This window comes from Polypterus senegalus, chromosome 4, assembly GCF_016835505.1.
Source record: "Polypterus senegalus isolate Bchr_013 chromosome 4, ASM1683550v1, whole genome shotgun sequence".
Lineage (NCBI taxonomy): Eukaryota > Metazoa > Chordata > Cladistia > Polypteriformes > Polypteridae > Polypterus > Polypterus senegalus.
In genome coordinates, this window is record NC_053157.1 from 88,253,257 (window position 1) to 88,276,803 (window position 23,547).

The 23,547-nt window shown below is 37.2% G+C and overlaps 1 protein-coding gene and 1 long non-coding RNA gene across 4 annotated transcripts in view; one reads left to right on the forward strand and one right to left on the reverse strand.

Moving 5' to 3' along the window:
* Positions 1–23,547, reverse strand: part of LOC120527503 — a 96,890-nt gene that overhangs the window by 17,651 nt on the left and 55,692 nt on the right. The gene's annotated exons all lie outside the window — the stretch shown is intronic.
* Positions 13,542–23,547, forward strand: part of LOC120527502 (PDZ and LIM domain protein 3-like) — a 58,795-nt gene continuing 48,789 nt past the window's right edge. Inside the window, exon 1 of one of the 3 annotated variants that reach the window (XM_039750988.1) lies at positions 13,542–13,853. In XM_039750988.1, the coding sequence (XP_039606922.1) occupies positions 13,761–13,853 (93 nt within the window). In that variant the 5' untranslated portion in view covers positions 13,542–13,760. The remainder of the gene's footprint in view (positions 13,854–23,547) is intronic. The other 2 variants (XM_039750990.1, XM_039750989.1) reach the window with 2 other exon arrangements.

The window sequence follows — 23,547 nt, forward strand, 5'->3', positions numbered from 1 at the left end:
ATGTACGAGTCATGGATATAACACAACTAATCCAAGCAACTGAGTTAAAGAAGACATTCAATAAGGTGAGAGGTTTGCACCATTCCACCAATATCACCGTTACACCTCCATCCACTTAAAATTGTTGACCTCAGTGACATTCATCCCTACTTCTGTAACCACCATAACTACCATCATTTTAACCCTGAGAGCCCACCATAGATTATCCATCACCTGGAACGCAAGTCTGTCCTGAAGACACACAACTAACATATTCATCCACTCATCTTCAAAACCCAGAGCAGGGCTTCGAAGCATCTACAGCCATTCCCAGTAAGAATTGGCCCAAGGCAGGAGCAATCCTTGGATGATGTGCCAGACCATCACAAGGTACTGACATAACCAACTAATACAAACAAGAACTTAATAACCTGGGTGTGTAACATTGCTGGTATCTGTATTAACAAATCTTTACCCATTAAGAATACAGCACTACATGATGTTTCTTCAGTTTAAATCTTAATATATTTAGTGTTGTGCCTTACTATAGCTGGGATAGTCCATTGTGCCCCACTATCCTAAATTGGATAAAGCAGATTTAACACTGGACAAATACATGGATGGAGGTAGTTTGCAAGTTATTAACAGGAAAAGATATTAAAAGTACTTCCTCTGCTTTATTTTCTCAGAAAACGTGAATAGAAAATGAAGGCATTTCAATTGAGCTGCAGTGAGATTCAAGCTTTTGGACGCCTGCCCTGCTCCAGAAACACTTCCTGGGATATTTCCAAATTAATACTTCAGGAATGCGCCTGTTCAATCTCAGTTGCCTCAAAGAGTCTGAACTTCAAACCAAATAAGGCAACAACTTACCAGATTTAGCAGCGGTGTGCAGCCTCACACACAGAAGAACAGGATAAGCTGCGTGTACTGATCAGTGCTCATATGGGAATGGATAGGCCTTTTTGTTCTGACCTAACCATTTCAGAAGCACGTTTTGACAAAAAAAAAATTTTAAGCAATACATCATCATTAGATTTTACTGGATTCAGTATTTACTCAACACTGAACATTCATTGTTAAAGTTTTCTTTGTTTGAAGCTGTTATTATGTTGTTATCTGTTATAAGAGGTGAGGGGATGCATCCATCTCATCGTGATATTCTGGACATGGAAGTGCAAAACATCACAGCACACCTTCTAAAAATAAGTCCTTTAAACTTTCACATGGAATTAAAACTTTGAGCATCAGCTTTAAGGTGCATTGTTGCTTGCCATGATGTTTAAAATGAAGTATATAGTAATATTGGAATGAGAGGCATAAACATAGAACTATGATGCAAAATCTCATCACACAAATATTTTAAAAAGGAATGCAAATATTTGGATTGTTGCTAGTCTTGCAGTTTATAACAAAGCAAACATTATCAACAACAGGGAAAATATATATTCCACCTCCTTATAAGATAATGTGCTTGCTATTTGTTGCTTTACTGTACATACAGTTGTTTGTCTCGAATTTCACACTAAAATATTTAAGGCCAGTTTTGTAATACTTTACAATATTTCTTATTGGCTTAAGGAAACTGTTTTTAACTGTTACTCGCTATGTCAAATAAAATGTGATTGTTTAGACAAGTTTGGTAATATGCAGATACTGCAGATGACTGTCACTGTGAGTTTCCAACAAGGCAAGGAGGACAACCATAAGCCTGCTGCTGAGGAGATTGTTCAATGGTTTAATCATTCCTTTTTATAGCTAAATATTCCTAAGACAAAGGATACAGTTGTAGATCTTAGGTGCTCCCATCCTCCCACTATATCAACATTAATTAAATGGGAGACAATCAACATGGTGGAGTTTTACCAATATAATATCTATCGACCATCATTGATAACAGGCTAAACTTTGATCTTAGCACAGAACAAATTCACAAGCAGGGGCAGACTTGACTATTCTTTCTTAGGAAACTCAATCATTTTAAAGTGGACAAAGCCATAATGACACGTTTCGTTTTTTTAGAACATTAGAACACTCTAGTCGAGAACAGGCCATTCAGCCCAACAAAGCTCGCCAGTCCTATCCACTTATTTCTTCCAAAAAAAACATCAAGTCAAATTTTGAAAGTCCCTAAAGCCTTACGGTCTACCACACTACTTGGTGGCTTATTCCAAGTGTCTATCATTCTGTAAAGAAAAAATTCCAAATTTTTATGCGAAATTTACCCTTGACAAGTTTCCAACTGTGTTCCCGTGTAGTCTCAGCTCTTTTAATTTTTCCTCATAATTCAACCCCTGTAGCCCTGGAATCAGCCTAGTCGCTCTTCTCTGGACCTTTTCTAGCGCCGCTATGTCCTTTTTGTAGCCTGGAGACCAAACCTGCACACAGTACTCAAGATGAGGCCTCACCAGTGCATTATAAAGCCTGGGCAGAACTTCTTTGGACTTGTACTCCACACATCATACTATATAACCCAACATTCTGTTTTATAATAGTTAATTGAATTTGCTGTTATTTTTGCTGTAAAAATAAGCAGTAAAAGTATTGTTTTGCAGCAGACATCTGACATTGAGCTGTATGACACACATGATAGAAAGGAGGCAAGCTCATCTCTGTCATATCGCAACCATCCTGTTTTTTTCTAAATTCTAATTCCTAAAGCCATAAAAGGATGCAGTTGAATTTTATATCAATATTTTGTGTCCTGTTTAAGGTAATTATTGTTCTTGTACAAATCTTTAGTTTGCGTACTTATAACACTGGATAGCAGTTTTTGTGTCGTGGCTTATTTTCATGTACAGTATCTGTGGTAACAATGCCTTATGCATTTTTTTACTTTCCTATTACAAAGACATTTCCCTCTGAGATAATAAGTCTACCCAACCTAACCTATCTTTGTTAGTGATCCACCCAATCATTTAATGGATCTGCTTTCTCTATTACAGGTTCAATCACAGGGAGCTGCAGCATATCACAGCATCAACAATTGCCAAGCTGGAACAAACAAGTGATGGGTTGCAGGTCCGTCACAAGATACACACACTCATACAGACTCAGCTTAGGTTGGGTGATTACTCTGTCATGCCTATTTTTGAAAACATATTGGCATACAGATAGAAGTTCTTTACAGACATAAGAACGTGTAAATTCCACATAGACTGTAACTGGACCAGGAATAGAACTAAAGTGCAAAGTTCTTGAGACAAACAAGCAGTGCCTCCTAACTTAAAAACAAATTGTAGGTCTTAAACTTAACTGAAATGGATGAGTTTGAATGAACAACAAATTAGTAATAGATGTCACTTCTTTTGAACTAGAAAAACAAAAACATTGGAAGAATTGTCTGTGTCTTTTGAAATGCACTGCTGCTGTTCTCACTTGCTGGCAAATTCTTTGTTTTGATGGGCACATCAGCATTCCACCACTGCAAAAGGTGACAAACATAGCCTGGCCAAACACTGACTTGTTAGCTCAGACATCTTCTGTCACTATGTTGATGGTACCCCCAAGAAAATCATGTAATACAAATGACCAGAGTAGGGTGAATCTGTGTCCATCATAGGAGCCTTGCTGTGAAGCTTTTTGGCACCATGCAAAAGCAGTTTGTGAGTCACTGAAACTTGGATCCTTGTAACTTTATGACTTTTCTGCACTCCAACTACTTCAAAATGTTTTGAAAGGACCTACAGTGGTGCTTGAAAGTTTGTGAACCCTTTAGAATTTTCAATATTTCTGCATAAATATGACATAAAACATTATCAGATTTTCACTCAAGTCCTAAAAGTAGATAAAGAGAAACCAGTTAAATAAATGACCAAGTATAATAATTTTGTCTCATTTGTTTATTAAGGAAAATGATCAAATATTGCATATTTGTGAGTGGCAAAAGCATGTGAACCTTTGCTTTCAGTATCTGGTGTGACCCCCCTTTACAGCAATAACTGCAACTAAACATTTCCGGAAACCTTTGATCATTCCTGCACACCGGCTTGGAGGAATTTTAGCCCATTCCTCCGCAGAGAACTGCTTCAACTCTGGGATGTCGGTGGGTTTCCTCACATTAACTGCTCGCTTCAGGTCCTTCCACAACATTTCGATTGAATTAAGGTCAGGACTTTGACTTGGCCATTCCCGAACATTAACTTTATTTTTCTTTAACCATTCTTTGGTAGAACGACTTGTGTGCTTAGGGTTGTTGTCTTGCTGCATGACCTACCTTCTCATGAGATTCAGTACATGGACAGATGTCCTGACATTTTCCTTTAGAATTCCATTAGAATTCCTTTAGAATTCAACGAAGGCAAGCCGACCTGGCCCAGATGCAGCAAAACAGGCCCAAACCATGATACTACCACCACCATGTTTCACAGATGGGATAAGGTTCTTATGCTGGAATGCAGTGTTTTTCTTTCTCCAAACATAACGCTTTTCATTTAAACCAAAAAGTTCTATTTTGGTCTCATCCATCCACAAAACATTCCTCCAATAGCCTTCTGGTTTGTCCACCTGATCTTTAGCAAACTGCAGATGAACAGCAATGTTTTTTTTGGAGAGCAGTGGCTTTCTTCTTGCAACCCTGCCATGCACACCTTTGTTGTTCAGTGTTCTCCTGATGGTGGACTCATGAACATGAACATTAGCCAATGTGAGAGAGGCCTTCAGTTGCATAGAAGTTACCCTGAGGTCCTTTGTGAACACGCCAACTACTACACGCCTTGCTCTTGGAGTGATCTTTGTTGGTCGACCACTTCTGGGGAGGGTAACAATGGTCTTGAATTTCCTCCATTTGTACACAATCTGTCTGACTGTGGATTGGTGGAGTCCAAACTCTTTAGAGATGGTTTTGTAACCTTTTCCAGCCTGATGAACATCAACAACTCTTTTTCTGAGGTCCTCAGAAATCTCCTTTGTTCGTGCCATGATACACTTCTACAAACATGTGTTGTGAAGAGCAGACTTTGATAGATCCTTGTTCTTTAAATAAAACAGGGTGTCCGCTCACACCTGATTGTCATCCCATTGATTGACAACACCTGACTCTAATTTCACCTTCAAACTAACTGCTAATCCTAGAGGTTCACATACTTTTGCCACTCACAAATATGGAATATTCAATCATTTTCCTCAATAAATAAATGACGAAGTATAATATTTTTGTCTAACTGGTTTCTCTTCATCTACTTTTAGGACTTGGGTGAAAATCTGATGATATTTTAGTTCATATTTTTGCAGAAATATAGAAATTCTAAAGGGTTCACAAACTTTCAAGCACCTCTGTACAAGATGTGTCTTTTGAAATGCATTACTTCTTCTCACACTGCCAAGTATTATGTTTTAACATTACAAGGTGACTCTCCTCCATTTTTGCAGACTAGCCATACATAAATTACAAAGGAGGAAATGACATTTAATTTATTCATTTACTGTTTCTGAAGATCATCAATTAAAACTTAAGTTGAAATCATTTCTAATATGCATATGCATTTATTTTTGTAATTACAGATGTCAAGTTGTCCAAACATTTCTGGGAATGATTATGCTTGTACAGTCTATGAAACACCACTTTCAATCAGATCCTATGAGAAAAGGCAATCATCTTGTCCCCAGTGCCACTTTTGAGCCACCAACTACTTTGTTCAAAAAAAAAAAAAACAAAAGTGTCTCCTTCTCTAATGCCCTTAAATAATAAACAGTGAGCCTTAGTTAGGTCACCTAAATCTTTCTGGTTATGTCTGATTCAGGCCTGTATTGATCATACCACTCATTTTACTATTACATGGACAGAGAGAGGCAAAAATCTGACTCCTAGCTATGATACACTAGAAAAAGTTAATGTGGATAATTATGTTAACCACAATTCCACTGCAAAAAAAAAATACAAATACATGATGTGCAACCCGACCAGGTTGAGTTCGCTTATTAAGCTAGTTCAGATTTTGAAAGGGGATTAGTTACACAAGCATGAAGGATTTACTCAGGTGGCGGTGTATAAACGGCCGATGAGTGTATAAGATTGACATGGACACAAGACACACTCTGATCCACTCTGACAAAATTAGCTCTTAGCAGAAGAGTAAGGAATTCATTTATCTTTGGGCCCAGTTTTACAACCTTGAGGTTGACTCAAAGCAGAAATTCAGATGCAAGGCACCATACAGGAGAAGAGGGGTGAAAAAGGAAAAGAAAACCTGCCTTTACCAGCATAAGTGAAACTTATCGAGAGAAGGATGAAAAGGATACAAAAGGATAATAAAGCAATGTAGACAAAGATTTAATTAACGGAGGAAGTCAAACAGACACCAACTCAGGGATGTTACGTGTGATTTATTTGATAGATTTATGTTTGAGTGTTTCCTTATTCACAACAGAAAATTCTAAGTAACTGTTTGCAGTACCTGAAAATGAAATAATGTTACAAAATTAGGATATATTTGTGGTAATGAACCAAAATCCCTGTGCCATTCAAAATTTTGCGTTATTGAACCCAATTAGTAGAACTCACAGGAGTTCCAAAAAAAAATCAACTTTCTTCACTTTGAAGCGTCTTGAAATAATTCTAATAAAGTGAAGTTTCCAGTTCCAATGCTATAAAAACAAGCTACCATTTTTTAAAAAATTATAAGCTTGTGTTGTAGATACTCATATGAGATTGAAAAATTAAACTGAAATGTATTCCTTTTGTGACATTCAGTGTTGATTTTTTATACTTTTATACTTTAAATAAGTCCTAGTTAATGTTACTGTTTGTTTTGACGACACATGCAGCATTTGAATCTATTGGCAGATGCACAACTTTGCTGGCAGACCATCAGCAGTATAAGCTTTCTGAGTTCACTGGCAAAAGGTGAAAAGCCCAACTGCAGGGGCTCCCAGACCAACACCTGGGGGCATCACTGCCAGCTGATCTTTGTTTAAATCAGATAGTGGGTTTTCTGCGCTTTCATGAAAAAGGCAAATTCGGCAATGAGCGGGTTTACATGAACATACTATAAATGTTCAAATTTAAGACAGAATACTCAAGTAAACATTACAGCTAAAGTATTATTCATACTGTATTATCCAAAATATAGGAGTATGCAAACAATTGAGTCCAGATAACATTTGAAAATGGTCTGCACAGTTGCATAATTGTGCCCAGGCCTCTCAACAATTGTGGATGCCTCCCCTGCAAACACAAAAGCCAAAAAATACAAAAGTTCGAAAACACTGAACACACTAGACACACAAACACAGAAGCAAACGTGACCGAAGGCATTTGCAAATGCACTGTGCATAATGCTAGAGCATGAGAGATTTTACTGCCTTGGCCCCTTCCATCATGTGACGGGCCAAGGAAATTAGCGTTGCCAATCATCAGTTTAAGATAGGAGAGGCTGGAGAAAAAAAAAACACAACATGTCAAAGTAGCGTCAGACTTCCTCCTGACACTCAAGAAGCTACATTCGCCCACTTGATGCTAGCTAATTAAATTGAGCAGACTTAATTTTTCTCTAATGGTTCTGGACAGACACTTAATTAATGGAAAGCAAAGTTAAGTGCACACCAACTGAGCCTAGTGTGCTGTTTAGGGGGCATATCACACCCCAAGCAACCATACACAACTGAACACAACACTGCTCCCAGTCCTTAAAACAACTTTTTATTAAGCACAGTATCGTTCAAGTCTCTGTGCACTTCACGAAGATACTAATCCTATACTAAAGCTAATAAAAAGGTGCTCCTTCTGGTCTTCCTCCTTTTCCACTTTTCTGGGAGAGAATTGCCCAGCTCCTCTCCCGACACCAACTCTTTCTGTTGAGGCAGAGGAGAGTTCCTTTTCAAGCCAGACCCAGGAGAACCTCTGGTACAACAGAAGAGCTTCTGTCAAGAATTTCCAGGTCAGATGGAACCTCCTCCCAGCTGCTCTTTCCAACCCTACCCAAGGACCAAAAGAGTTCTTCCCCCTGGAATTACATCTCCAATGCAGCCTTGTGGGTGCTACACAAGATGGAAACTGCCAACAAGTGTAAATTGGGGGGGGGTTTGGTGGGGGCAAAATCGCATGGCCCCAGAAGACAGCCTCCCACTGTCCTTCCATTATATTGGCTTCCCGACTAAAAATAAGGGATATCAACCATTCAGGCCAGGAGAGATGTTTATTCATGTGTTCCATTAAATGTTATACATCTTGTTATATAATACGCTACCATGGCTGTCCGTTTGTCTGTCCAGGATTTTAAATCACCTGTAGCTCGCAAACCATTTCACCTATTGACATGAAATTTGGTACACTTATACTATGCGACCTCTACTGTCTGCATTGGGGTGATGATTGACCTCCAAGGTTATTCCTCTTTTTATTTTTATTTTATTGTACAATCACTTCCCTACCTCTTCTTATCTTAAATCATTCTTGAGGCAGATTGAAGACTTAAGTGCCAGCTTAAGTGAAAAATTAAGGAAAACGTACTAAGGAATTGCAACACAAGCACTGACTTAATCACTTGTAACGTGAAAAGATATAGATGAAAGAAGAGAAGAAGCGAACCGCTGGGGTGAAAAAAAGAAGAGATGCTCAGGAAGCAGCAAGTGCATCAACCTCTGAGCAAACGAATGCTAAACGTACAGAGAAAGAAGAGGAAAACTATAAGTCAAGTGTATTCACTGCATGTTACTCATATGTATATAAGCGTTGAATGAATCAGCGCTGTATTACTTTAAATTTTAAAAAATGTGATTCAGAAAGAGACTACTTAATGTTACACACACAGGAGGGGAAAAATAACTGGATAAGCATAACCTCCCTGTAACTCTGAACTAGAGAGCAGGATAGTCAATAGATGGAAAGTCCAAAACTAACGTTGCACTGAATCACTGTTCCTAAACGATAAATATCTTTTGATTTTGATAATCAAAGGCATTTTGCTTGGAATTAGCTGAGTTGTCACCCATTGCACCCACATGGTTTGCCATGTGGAGGGCGCAACAACGTGCTATAATCAGCACATGGTCCTAACCTCCTCCTCCTCCTTAGGAGTTCATCTTCAAACTGGTTTCAAACTACTGCTCATATATAATTTAATGTTCTTTATAGGGGATAACATTTTAAAAGTGCTTCCAAAAACTGTTTGTATTTAAGTTCAGCTATCCAGTATAAAGAAAGTTGTTTTATTAAACAAAATGGCTTAGTACAAATGATTTTTAAGGCAGACATTTCAAGGTCTGGCAGTTCTCCTCACTAATCATAGTGGCAATGTGTAGCATGTTGATTAGCACATGCATGTAAGAATTTCACTGTACACTTTACATGTGATAATAAGGACCCGATAATCCTAGACACTTCTATACACACATGAATGCAAGGTCAACATTAATGTTCAACCAGATAAATCCAATCCTACTTTACATGGAGATCTTCCACATCTGTGATGCATTTTTTGAAAGGCACAAGGTTGTGTTCTTCCCAACTAATTTGGAATTACACTACTAAATGCATAATTGGGAAAACAGATCTAATAAAGATTTTTATCATAATTAATGCCATGGGATATTTTAATGGTAAGGACACTGAAAAAAGGGACAAAAGCAAACCACTCCTTTCCTTTCGCCCTCAAGCCAACTGACTCCACCAAACCTCTCCTCGACTGCCTATCTGACATTAAGAACTGGCTGGCTGTAAACTTCCTTCACCTGAACGATTCAAAAACCGAGGTCATTGTTTTTAGTCCCGACTGCAAACGGACCCCACCCCTTGGCCTCGACTCTCTTCCCATTCCAGTAACTTCGTCTGTCTCCAATCTTGGAATCAAAATGGATACGGTCCTGAAAATGGATGCTCAAGTCAACAGCCCAGTAAAATCCTGCTTTTTCCATCTAAGGCGAATCGCCAAACTCAAGCCTATTCCGTCTAACCACCTCCTGGAATCAGTAATCCATGCATTCATTACGTCCCGGCTTGACTACTCTAATTCCTGCCTTTTTGGTATCAGTAAAGCCACTCTTTCTAGACTCCAACTGGCTCAAAATGCGGCTGCAAGGCTTCTAACTGGAAGTAGCAGAATCTAACACATTTCACCGATTTTAAAAACCCTACACTGGCTGCCGGTTAGATTCAGAATCGATTTTAAGATTCTCCTCTTAACCTATAAGGCATTAAACGGTCTAGCCCCCGCCTATTTGAGTGTCTTGCTCCATTGTCACAATCCCCCTCGTGTTCTTAGATCCGCAGATCAGCTGCTCCTAACCGTTCCCAAGGCACGTTTTAAAGCTCGTGGTGAAAGGGCTTTCTCCGTCTGTGCACCCAGGCTCTGGAACTCCCTGCCCTTAGTGGTTAGGCAAGCCGCTTCAGTCGCCACATTCAAATCTCGCCTAAAAACGCACTTCTTCACATTGGCTTTTAATTCTTAACCTGTTTCATTTTCCACTTGCCTTTTGCTATTTTCTCTATTTTATTTGGTCCCCTGACCTGTTTTTAGTATCTCTGTTTTAATTCTCTCAATGTTTGTTTTTAATATTTTGCTTTTAGTCCTGCTTGTTGTGTACAGCGCTTCGGTCAATTGTAATGCTGTGTTTTTAAGCGCTCAACAAATAAATATGGTATGGTATGGTAAATAGCATCACTCATGAGTGACACCAACCATGGAAAGAACATCAGTCCAATACAAAACACATTCACACACACCTCCTCATATTTAGCGGATTTTGAGCTGCCAGTTAGGCTAATACCTAACTGATAGATTTGGCAGCAGACCATTCTAAAGTGTAGGCCTTAACAACGGATGGTAATGTTATTTTCCTTTTAATTATGTGTGGGTCTTAAAAAAGAAAAGCACACCTTGGTATATAAGCATTTTGTTTAATTTTGGTAAAGGTAAAGGAGGTAAAACTATTCTGAACTTGTAAATTCAAATGGAAAAAGTTTTTGAACTTAAGTACAGAAAAAATTGTTGAAGCACCGTGTCACCTGTTGGAGTAGCAGATGTGTATATCATTCTTCAGAGTGGCTACAATTAGTATGTAATGGATGGAAAAAAAAACAAATCCTGCCCTTTTGAACCAATATAAATGGAGACCAAAGGAACAGGGCAAAAATAAAGGCACTGAAAATAGCATCTTGTCTACTACATGTTCTAATGTAACTAAGCTTACAAAATATTTTCCAACATAAAGTCTACTGTAAAAGAGTTGACCACTGGATAAAGTAAAGGATTTCTGGAAATAATATAATTGCTCAACATACATACAATTAACCAAAGGAAGTTCTCTCTTCCAATGCTTGATTCATTTGGATGAAAAGCAATGAAAGCACTATGGACAAAAAATTATGATTAATATGGGACAGCTCAGCTAATAGAACAAAACTAAAAGAAAAACAGTTTTAAAAACAATGTGTCCTATATAATGAAATTAAGAGGGATTAATGCAAGGAGAAGAAAGCCAGAATAATGATCTAGTTTAGTAGACGAGGACATGTGATGTCTGCTGACAATTAACTCCTGTGGTGAAAAATGCAGAGAGGCAAAGGCTACATTCATACATGCACTTCAGACATCTTTTGGGCCCATCAGAGGTAATCACTATCACCCCCGGGGCATGAAGTGGTGCCGACTCTGTCTTTTTTCGCCGCCAAATAAAGACAGCTGACTCTACCCCTTATAAAGGCAGGGCACTCCTGGAAGAAGGTATCTCATATGGGTACAACGAACCAGCTGGGTGGAGCTCCAACCTCACGCCTGACCACTCTTCAGAGCCTTATCGCTTTAGCCAATGGCAGAAAACAATTTTTGTTCTATTTTGTGCCACCGTGCTCCTGTTATTTTGGTTAAATTTATTGTTTCACTTAAATAGGATTCCTTTCAGTCAACGACACTACCCTTTCATGAAAAACCCACAAAATGTATCTGAGCACTGCCATATCAGTGTATTTTTCTCTAATTATAGCAAAAAAAGTTAGAAGAAAAATCTTAAAATCAAACAAACAATACCCTTGCATTATTAACCAGAAATACATCTAGTTAACAGCATTCACACACATATGAAAAGTGGAAATCAGTTTTTTCTTTGCATTTTTTGACCAGTATTGTACTGCAGGTCATATTCATTTTAATTTATTTAATAGTTTCAAAATTACATGAAAATCATCTCCTTACTTATTATCTCTTTCACTGCAAAGAAGTCAAGCAAAACGACACCTTTTATTGGCTAACAATATTTTTAGTTAGCCAATAAAAGATGTCATTTTGCTTGACTTCTCACTACATTCATAATGGCTAACACGGTACAACACCCTAGTACTTTCACTGCAAACAAATGTAGGGACCAGAATTTTTAATCTATAGTCAAATTCAATTCAATGCATAAATATTTAAAATAAAAATGTGTAAGTCTCAAGTATAGTTCTAGCAAGGGGATTATTATGCTGTGCAAGCTTAAAGCTTCTTGTAGCTTGGTCTTAAGTAAAGTAGGTTCAGAAAAATGTTTTGAATGGACCTATTAATAAAAAATGTTTCCTTATACAGTATACTTCAGTATCAAAAGATATACTTCAATATACTTTAATATTTGAAAAATCATAAAAGAACACACAAAAAATTATTCAAATATAAGAAGAAAGTATGACCAAGATTAGAAATAGAAGACTAAGAGAAATGAGACACTGAAATGACCATCTAGGTTTGGATACTACCATACATCACGTGTGAATGGAATAAGCTCCATCATTTCATAGCCCTTGGTTGGATGAAGCAGATTAGAAAACAGATAAACACATCGGATGCTTCAAATTATGATTCATTAGATTCTTTACTATTTTTTTCCAATTCATAGTCTTCATTTCACTTCACTGTATGATCAGCTTTATTTAGTCAAGTGGCTGTATCAAAGTATTGTAAAATTACTTTAGATGCATATTTATCCAGAGAGAAAACAAAATGATGATTCTGTAAAATCCACAGGGGATACGTGCAGTGCCAAAGTGTCAGGCACAAGTCCAAAAGCACCAAAGGGATGTAAAAATTTGTTAGTTCACATCAAAGAATGCCAGATTGAGGGTAACATTTGCCCCACAAAGGAAATCAATACTCCGAAAGCCAGGGTAATTAGTAAGGTTGTGTTGGAATGCATCCTAGTGTTTCCAGAGATATGACAGATACAGTATAATCAGCGTATGCAGTAACACACTCAACTCAAGTGTGAGTGCACGTTTGTAATAAGAAAATAAAAAATAAAATGTTACTGAAAATAAGTCTTAACTATGTGATGGTAAAAGCATTAACTATATGATGAAAAAAGTGCCATGTATTTTCTTAGATTGTAGTGACCTGTCAATGTCTAATTATAAAGCAGTGATGTATTTTTAATGAGAGTAGTCAGCAACTACTAGCCCTAATTTTGTATTTGGTATCCTTTGGCAGTACCATACCTGCATGCTTATTTCATAGCCATGTTATGCATTTCAGCTCAGCACTTTGATGTGATGACAAATGGGCACACTTGCCATTTAATATGAAGTCCCCACAGGTGTCTGGATGAGCACTGGGAAGCATCTCCTCCTCCCTCCCTCTCCCTCTCTCAGGAATGGCTCAGCACACACTCTAAAGGGCTCCCTCCCTGCCAGATGACCTCATGCAGGGGGGTGGGGCTTCTGTTCAGCTCTGAGAGAAGATTTTAAAAAGGATCCAGGACAGGAGCCACTGGAGAACAGCTCTGGAGACGCAATCGTTCCTGCAGGGGAAAAAAAGGAAAGCTCAGCTCATCAGCTTTAATTTACTGAAGCTTTGAAACTCAGCAAGGAACAGGAAAATATGCCACAGAATGTAACATTGCAAGGTCCTGCCCCATGGGGATTCAGACTGACTGGTGGGAAGGATTTCAACCAACCCCTAACCATATCAAGGGTGAGTTAGGATAAGTGAATGCTCTTTGTATTTGCAGATGAGCACAAGGAGGGATTTGCTTTTGAACTGGTGTTATTTTTTGCCACTCATTTGCTGTTTGTCTATCCAAGTTCATCTCTAGCATTTTTTTTTTTTATAAGTTAAATCTGAAAATGTTAGACTATTGTATGTTACAATAAGAGTCAAATGAACATGTTAATAGACAGATAACATTCCATATTTAGAAGGAAAAAAAAGTGTGTCAGCCTTGCAAAAGGTCTGTGCAGCACATGAATACTGCTTTTGTATGGAATTATTGCTGTTGTATTTAAATAACTGATCATTTAATCACAGGCAGTGATGCTCTGTTTACACCTTAAACATGCCCTCACATACTTTATGTTTTTCCCTTCCTGGAATGGGCCTAAACATTAGGAAATGCCCGTTATCTGAGCAACATTCCTCTACTTACAAAAAATGCAATGTTTTTAATAAGTGACTAACTTGATGTAATGCCGGTCTACTTAACCAGCTATAAAACACCAGTGTTGATATGGATAAAGCTGAAGCTAGGGGAACAAATGTTTTAACTGGTGACCTTTTATTAGTTCTGTTGGGCATCTGACAACTATAATTCATCTAATATGCATACCTAATGCACAAGCATTGTAAGCCATGTGGATGGGCACTCTTACAAATTATGGGAACATGTAATGGAGAGCTGAATGCTGACTGGCCTCCAAATGATGCCATGAAATAGTTTTAAGTGGGTATATATATTTCACTATTCCACTAATCATGACAGCACCAAGCATAGAGCAGCCTTCATTTCTATGTATTCAACTCCTAACAACCTAAATAGAATGATCTGCATAGTAGTCCATAAACAATACTTTCATCTGGACATTTATTTTGTTTATTACATGGTACTTCTGAGACAAAGCCTATCTTGGCAATTGTAGGAACCAAATCCAGATGTAATGTGAGGTCACAATCATTCACAACGAGTTGGCCAAAAAGTCCGATATGCACGTTTTGGGATTTCACCAGGACCTAGGGGATCCAGTAAAGAAGAAAGGCCTAGCAGAGACCTTAAAATAAAATTAAAAAAAAAAGAGAAACTAACCTAATTGGCGGCTGGTGAAACATATTTCCATGCTATTGTGACAGGACAGATGGTAGTAAGCCTTGCTTCTGCAAGGGGTGACCCAGAAGTCAATATTTAAGTGTGCTAGCATAACAAAAATGACTTGGACATAACCCTTCTGTCCATTACAGTTAGCGGGCAGCCCAAATTAGGTAAATATTTCTGTATATATAAGAGAAGGAACAGCATCAGAAGGCACCAGTTCGAGAGGCCACCAGTATTTTGCTAACCAAACAGCATTGCTGACTTTCTGGGAATGTTCTGGTACTAAATCAGAGGAAGGTTTATAGGCTATTCTATGCCAGGGCCATTTTAATTCAAGAGTGAGGAAGGTGACCGGGTGAGTGATTGATAGGCAGGTGAGAGTGTGATAGAGTAGCAGTGTGCATTAGTGGAGTTTCAAAAATGGACAAATAGGCTAGTGTGTGTAGTCACTTGATTTTGTTTTGCTTTTGGTTTAATCCATATTATCATCCCTTCTTTTGTGTTTGGTTTAACAAAACCATCATTATTTGAAATAATGCTACAGATTAAGGTGGTACACATAGGTATGAATAACTTACTCAAGCCTAACTGAAAATGATTTCAACCTTTTTTATTTATGAAAAGAAAAATATGTTGGAAAAGGATATCTTTTTTTTTTTTTTTATTAATTTTATTACAATCCATACAAAGCAATCAAGTTTTTACAAAAAGAAAAATTATTAAGAACAGATCGATCCCCACCCCTATGGAAAAGGATATCTTTACATAATGTGTAATTAATCAGTGTAGGAAGGATGCTCTCTTCATTGCTGTTGCAATGTAACCTAACAAAGATGGATTCATTTTTTTTATCTAATTACATGTAATGAACAAAGCAAAACTGATAAAGGCCTAAGATTTTATAATAGTGCACGCCTAACATTTTTTGAATTATTTTTTTGGCATATTTGTTAAAAAAATGTTGATGTATTCACTTTATACATCTGCCTCTTGTCTGCATGTAGCATACCGCATTATTTTAGCAAAATAAATTACTGCACATACCATCTGAGGAAAGCTGATTAATTTGTAAGAAGTCGGCAAAGTTTTTGAATTCATTCCTGGCAGCTGGGGATGAGCTGTGCGTCAGGGAAACTACAAGAGTAGCAGAGAGGATCAGTGGCCAACAACCACCCAAAGCACAGCATATATACTTTTGTTGTCGGTTTGTTTAGGCAACAACAAACTAGTCACAATCCTATGGGTTGAACAAGTACAGGATTAGGAATTTATAACATAACAAGCCTATCATGGCAGCATGGGCACCACAATCCACCAAAGCCATGGACTGGGTGAAAGTCCAATATAAAGGACTGCTCACACCCAAAAAGAGCCAGTTTAGAATCACCAGTTTATCTAATCTGCATATTTTAGGGAATATAGGAGAAAAAAAATCCATACAGACAGAAATAGAACATGTAGACTCCACACAATCAATGACTTGGTGCACGATTTGAGCCCACGACACCGGAGTAGTGAGCCAGCATTATTAATCACTGTGCCACTCCTGAGCCACTTTATTTCATGTGCACCATTCAACATGTACACTACCAGAAATCATTTTACAAAGTGTTCTTTTCTGTATAGCAAAATCCACAATGAATGCCACCTTAAAAAAACCTTCACTTCAGTCCTTATTCCTTATTCAATTCCTTATTGCTGAAATTATGCCATTTTCATTATTTTGGACTCACTTATTCCAAGACAGTGTAGCACTGAGCCAGAAACTCATGGCACCTTTAGAAATAGGGAAGGAAAAAACCCTCAGTGGGACACCAAACCCTTTGTACGGCACAGACTAGGACAGTGTTAAATGAAAGGACACTGTTCAATGAAAATCAGAAGATGCTATAAATCTTGAGATTAATTAAAGGTTGGATTTTAATGCAACAGACATCAGATTACAATAAAAACAAATAAAATATTGTCATCGGACACCATAACTGTCACTTCTCTGAAATGTTTTTTTTGCCTTCTATAATGCAGGAGATATATTGTGTACAATTGATTCTTGCTACCAGCCTTGGAATATGACACTGCTTATTAAAGGTCTGAAAACTAAAAAGAGTAAAGACATTTGTCAAGAGTAACCAAAAGGGTAATATGCTCTCATCAGTGCTTAATGTGTAATGTTTGCTAAGACATCTGAAATGAAACCCTGCTAGGATTGTCCCACCTGTCACTACAGCAGATGTTAGCTGTCTGTGCAATTTTATCACTAGCCGAATCAAACAGTGTTAAGATACATGTGGGAGGGCTTCAACAGTGCAAACCAAACTAGAAAATGTCTGCATGGCGTAATATTCAGGTGCGTTCTGTGACTTACTTAACTGATTTGAAAATTGTAGTATTTTTTTTTTTTTTTACTTTAACTTATCACATTTTTACATATAAAATATTTTAGAACAGTAGGTCATGTTCAAAAATGCAATTGCATGCATGTGTAGACTACATTAGAAACATGCTTTAACACTACTTTACAATATCTTGTAGTTTCAAATGTTCCCAAAGTAGACTTGTGGTGGCATAATAGTTTTCACACACATAGATTCCAACTCAAGTAATGTTCAAATTTCTTAAACATAACATTTTAGAAAGATATACTTAAAGAAGAATTCAAATCTGTTAAAGTCTCAGTATAAATTATACTGTCAGGGAATGTCTGGATTATTATAATGTGCAAATAATCCAAATGTGTTGTTTTTAGGGTAATGTGTGGCATAGTGATTAAGGCTTTGGACTTAATGGAGGTTGTAGGTTCAAATCCCACTACTGACAGTCTGTGACCCCGAGCAAGTCACTTGACCTGCCTGGCTCCAACTGGAAAAACAAAAGAAATGTAACCAATTGTATCTGAAATGTTGTAAGTCGCCTTAGATAATGGCATCAGCCAAATAGATAAATGTTTAAAAAAAAAAGTGTATGGTAAATTCTGTGTATATATTTATTCACTTTATGCCTACAGAGTGACACTTACATAGTTCCTTTACTCTTATATTAATTTCTAAATAAATGGCATTTGCTTTTTTCCACAGTTTACTTTTCTCAGAGCAGCAGGAGAAGTGAGCTGTTTTACATTTGCGCACAAACATTTCTCAAAATTGTATTGGGCTCTGTTTCGCCATCAGGATTGGCTGTCGGTTGAGTAAAAGATAAAAATATACAAAATATGCAAGATGAAGTGACCTTTCTCAAAAGAAATTTTAAACCGTAAACTAATGCATAATTTAAGTTGCAAAAAATATTTTTTATTTTAGGAGAGATAAATTAAAAAAAAAAAAATCACCATTGCTTTTCAAATGGAGATTTAGAAATGTCAAAATTTTGAACACCACACTGCATTTCTGATCTCTCCATAAAAGCTGAATGTTCCCAAAACATTTTCTTGCTGAATAAGTGGACCAGATTTGACCAAAAACCAGTTCACTGGCAGCAGCTACTCCTGGGGATAATGTTCCAAATAAAGGATGGATCAATTTATATATAAATAAATAAAAAAAGTGGAAAATGTGCTATTTAATTCACACCATGTAAATGGTATATTTTCCGAACTTACTTAAAAAAAAAAAAAACTGTGCTTTTTTTCAATTAAAATAAAGTTACAAATGCTAAACTCCAGGGAAGTCCAGTAATATTTTTATTATAGTTTGGCTTTTCTTATCAGATTTTGTTATTTACAGTCTAGGGCGAGGTACTGTATATGGTTGCATAGTAATGTGTAGCTTCTTTGCAGAGACAGATGGTTAATACCACTTCATGGTATAAAATGATTAACTTTCAGTCCATTTTTTCGTTACCGCCACGTTCCAACTAATCAGAGAAAATGATCACCAAAAATATATCAAACAATCGATAATAAAAGGAAAAATAGCTATCTAATTTTTATGTCCCTTCCATTGGTAAAAGTATGTATTTAGAATAGCACAGGAACTGGTTAGAATATATGTACAAGGTTCTAAATACATAATTTTACTAATGGAAGGGACAAAAATTAGACAACTATTTTTCCCATATACCTCATCATTAAAAATGACAGCAATTGCTGAATCAAAACTAGTCACTGGCTGAATAGATGAACTTGTAGAGTTCATAAAAACGTTTCTGTAACAAGCACTCATGCAAGCAAAGCACAATTAATCTGGAAGAAGTACAGGAACCTTCTAAAGTTTGTTCAAGATTCTCAAAATTTGCATGAGATGACAAATAATTTACAGGTTGTGGAGTTCAAAGAGATCAATGGGAGGTTTGTACAAGCTAGAGTATTGTCTTTGCAGTATATCCCAAATATGTAATATCTAGGCACACTGTGTAAACAAAATGAATTAACTTCAGCAATCCACACTTAACAACTAAATTTAAAAGTAGGCAGAGTCAGAGCAAAAGCTAGCAGAGAGCCCAGTCAGACTAACTTCCTAAGCCAGAAAGCAGAGCTTCTGGGAAGATCCAGGGACAGTGTATGATATAAACTCTAGAAAGTAATATCAAAGATTTCAGAATATTTAATAACAGTCGAAAGATTTGAAAAACTGCATATTTTAAAAATCGTGAGTGTGTTCTCTCCGCCTTCTCATATGCTGAGATAGAGGAAAAGGGCATCAGAACCACTTCCAGTTGTGCAATATTTCTCAAATAAGATGTATCTCTGTTTCTCTTCATAACTAACTGAGAATATTGATACACAATTAGTTATCTCTATTTATAATCAAACTTTACATCAAAATGATATTTTTGCACTTAGTGAGGTTGAAAATGGTGGTGGAATTTTTTCATGATTACATATGCATTACTTAGATTATAACTCTTTTTACTTTGCACATAGTCACCTAAAACAGGAAAAGTGTTAGTATTACATATTTGTTGCAAAACATTGCTAAAGGTAAAACTGCATTTAACTACATTTAATGATGATAATGATGGCGGAAATAAAAAAATAAAAAAATCACATTTAAATGTATTACCAGGAACACAATGGGGATATAGCAGCTTATTGTTCCCATTACATCTTTATATTTACATGGCATGTTCAATGTTTACACATTGTTAACATGAGGATGTATAAATTAAAATAAAATTAATAATAGTTATTGAAAGAATATGTGTTATATTGAATACAGTTTTTAATATCGTGTACACATATTTCCATAATACAAAAAATTTGGATGGTTGTTTAAATAAAATACTACTTCTGGTTGAGTAATTTTTTTCAAATTTCAAATCTGTTTGCTTTTTATCATTATAAATATCTATACAAAATTTGAATTATTTATCTGTAATTAAAGCCATAGTTTACTTGAAAATTCATGAGAGTATTCAGATAAAGTACCACTACCGGTTGCCGGAAGTTCCCCAAAAGTTGATAGGATTCCTTATTTTTGATATAAATCAGGTGTACAAGATCTCATTGACCTACGTCAAAGCGTTTGCGTTATCATGTTTACACACAGACATACACAATTTCAAAAATGGTATTTTCGGACTCAGGAAGGTCTAAGACGTCAAGATTCATCAAAATCTCGAGAGGTTGAATTTTTTCACAATTCCAATACTTTCTCTATACTATGTATATGAGAAAGTAAAAGAGCAGGCATCGTTCATTCCATTACATAAGATTTCCTTATTCAAACCATTTACAGTAAAAAGGAGGCTTGCAACAAGCAAAAATCAAAGAAAATAAATATGACATCATGGGAGAGCAGACAGTTACAAATTAGGCAACCATACATGTCTTTGTGATGGGGGAGGAAAAACCTCACATAGCCCTTGAAAGTCTGTGCAGTTTCCTCATGGCCAGTGAGCAAGTCAGAATTCAAGCCCAGTCAGCCTCCTGCACCCATGAGGTTGCAGTACTAACCACTGACCAATACAAAGAAGATATGTGTTATGGATATTAAAGTCATTATTAATAAATAATAATAAACAGGATGGTGCAGTATCTAATATGAATCTTGACGAGTCACCACTATAAGTGAAATTTTTGATATAACCTGCTTGCTCCAGTTTTTGTTTAGGTTGCTGCAAGTCATTTTTCCTTGGTCAACCTTTACCATTTTGTTGTGGAGACTTCTTTAATAATGTAATATATCACCCCTCCACACAAGGAGGCAGTTGCTTATCTAAATAATCCATTTATTTCTATTTGTGATTTTTGGCTTTGTATATGTTTTATAGCATCCTACGCCTGTATTTACTGTAATAATTACACCTTCATATACACTCTGCAAGAACAGTCAGCTAACCCTGGCCATGATGTAGTAAAACTATTCTGAATTTGACATATTTGTTATGGCGAAGAAACAGCAGAATGCCTAAATAAAACCGATGCTACATTAAAGGTATTCCCTCACTTTTTAATATCAGATTTTTTTATCTGCCTTCAAGCTAAGTTGTTAGATAGCTAATGAAGGAGTAAGAATATATTTTAGGCTGTCATCCAGCACCACATAGTAATCCAGGGCTCTGTCAGTGTAATGAAGGTTTACTGTCAATTCATTTAGTAACACGCGACAGTCAGCACAGAATATATCACCATAAAGCATCTCCATAGTTGAACTCAGTGGTTTCAAACAGTTAACAGCTTGCAAGATAACAAGGTACTTCACTTTTCATATGGCTTGTTAATAGAACATTGTGCTGCCTGCTGCAGACGCCCACAACTCAAGCATCACTCTTGGTTGTGATCCAGTTGATGATCTGATCTTTAATGAACTCCTGGAATGTGGCACATTGGCTAAGGAAATATTCTGTAACCTCACAATATGGGTATTAAGATTTAGACTTCATCTTGTTTCTTTTAAGAACATCCCTCTGTTATAAAGGCTGGAGATATCAGCAGAAGGGTTCACGTTTTCTCTCTTTCGAAACCTTTCCTTTCTTAGGTTGCCCTCCAGTGTGTGCCCTCCAACTTCAAAACGCTAAAAAGTTAAATAATGTTAAACAATGTACTGAATCCACAAAGTAGACTTCAGCATGTTTCCACCAGATCAGTTGCACTGGAAGTGCACTGAATTTTAATCATTCTGTTTTCCCTAGCATGCCCACCAGTGCCTATATGTTTTATGCAATCCTTTGCTTTCCCACTAAGAAAGGCTGGAGTGTCTGTGGCAACTCCAGTAATTTTCTAACACTCAGTTGGTTTCATTTTCATGAAGGCCCCACCTAACTTTTTGCATCCTGAACCTGGCACATTTGGGAATCCATTGATGGTTAGTGAGGGTCAGTATGGTCCATAAACCACATGTTGCGTACCCTTGTCCTAGAATATTGCACAGCATACATAATATACTGCAAATAAAAAACTTAACCCATAACATTAAAACAACTGTTAAAACTATGTACATAGTTCAAGCACCTCTGGCAGCATCTATAGCCTGTAGTCTTCTTGGGTATGACGAGACAAGCACCTGGAACTTGGGATTTTCTGCATCTAAATCATTCGTGTGTTGTCTTTGTTTTGAGGTTAGGGGCATTGTCCTGTTGCAAGATTAACTTTCGGCCAGATCTAAGGTCCAGAGTACTCTGGAGCAGGTTTTCATTAAGGATATCTCTGTGCATTGCTCTTTTCAGCTTTCCCTCAACCCTGCCTAGTCTCCCAGTCCCAGCTGCTGAAAACCAACACCATAGTATGACATTGCCACCATCATGCATCACTACTGGAAAGGTATTAAACGGGTGATGAGCAGTGCTTGGTTTCCTCCAGACATGCTGCTTAGAACCAAGACCAAACAGTACAATCTTGGTTTCATCAGAGTAGGAAATCTTATTTCTCACAGTTTGAGTGGCTTGAGACAAACTTTTTCCCCATAATAGTGTCTTTGTAACCCACCAAAGGGAGAAGGCCCCATTGGTGAATCAATCACAGTCTTCAGAGTGGGAGGGGGGGGGTAGGATTACCCATTGGTGAATTGAGTGCCGACGTCAGAGTCACATACCCACTCAAAATCCACTTTGTGAGTGGCCGCGACACACAATATAAACAACAGCAACTCTCAACCCACTGGTGGTAGCCTACGACCCAAAAGTGAGTAGCATCCCAGAGGCTGAGAAACAATATTTTAAGTGCCTTTTTGCAAGGTCTTTCACAAAGCACAGATAAAAGGAATCTTGAAGCAATGGTTATCCTTCTAGAAGTTTCTCCCATCTCCATAAAGGATAGCTGGAGCTTATCTTGAGGGACCATGGGTTTCTTGGACACCTGATTGCTCAGTTTGGCTCAGTGGCCAGCTACAGGAAGAGATGTCGTTGCTCCAGACTTCTTCCATTGAAGAGTTAAGAAGCATTGCACTCATGGGAACCTTCAATGCTGCAAAAACGTTTGCAGCCTTCTCCAGATCTGTGCCTTAACACAATCCTGTCTCTTCTTTAACCTCACAAGTTGTTTTTCCTCTGATATACATTTTCACCTTTGGGACTTTATACAGATAGATGTGTGCCCCTCCTTATCATGTACAACCAGTTGAATTTTGTGATCTCCAAACAAGGTGTAGAAACAGAATAATAATCAATAGAAAGGGATGGACATGAGGCACATTTTAAGTAACCTAGGAA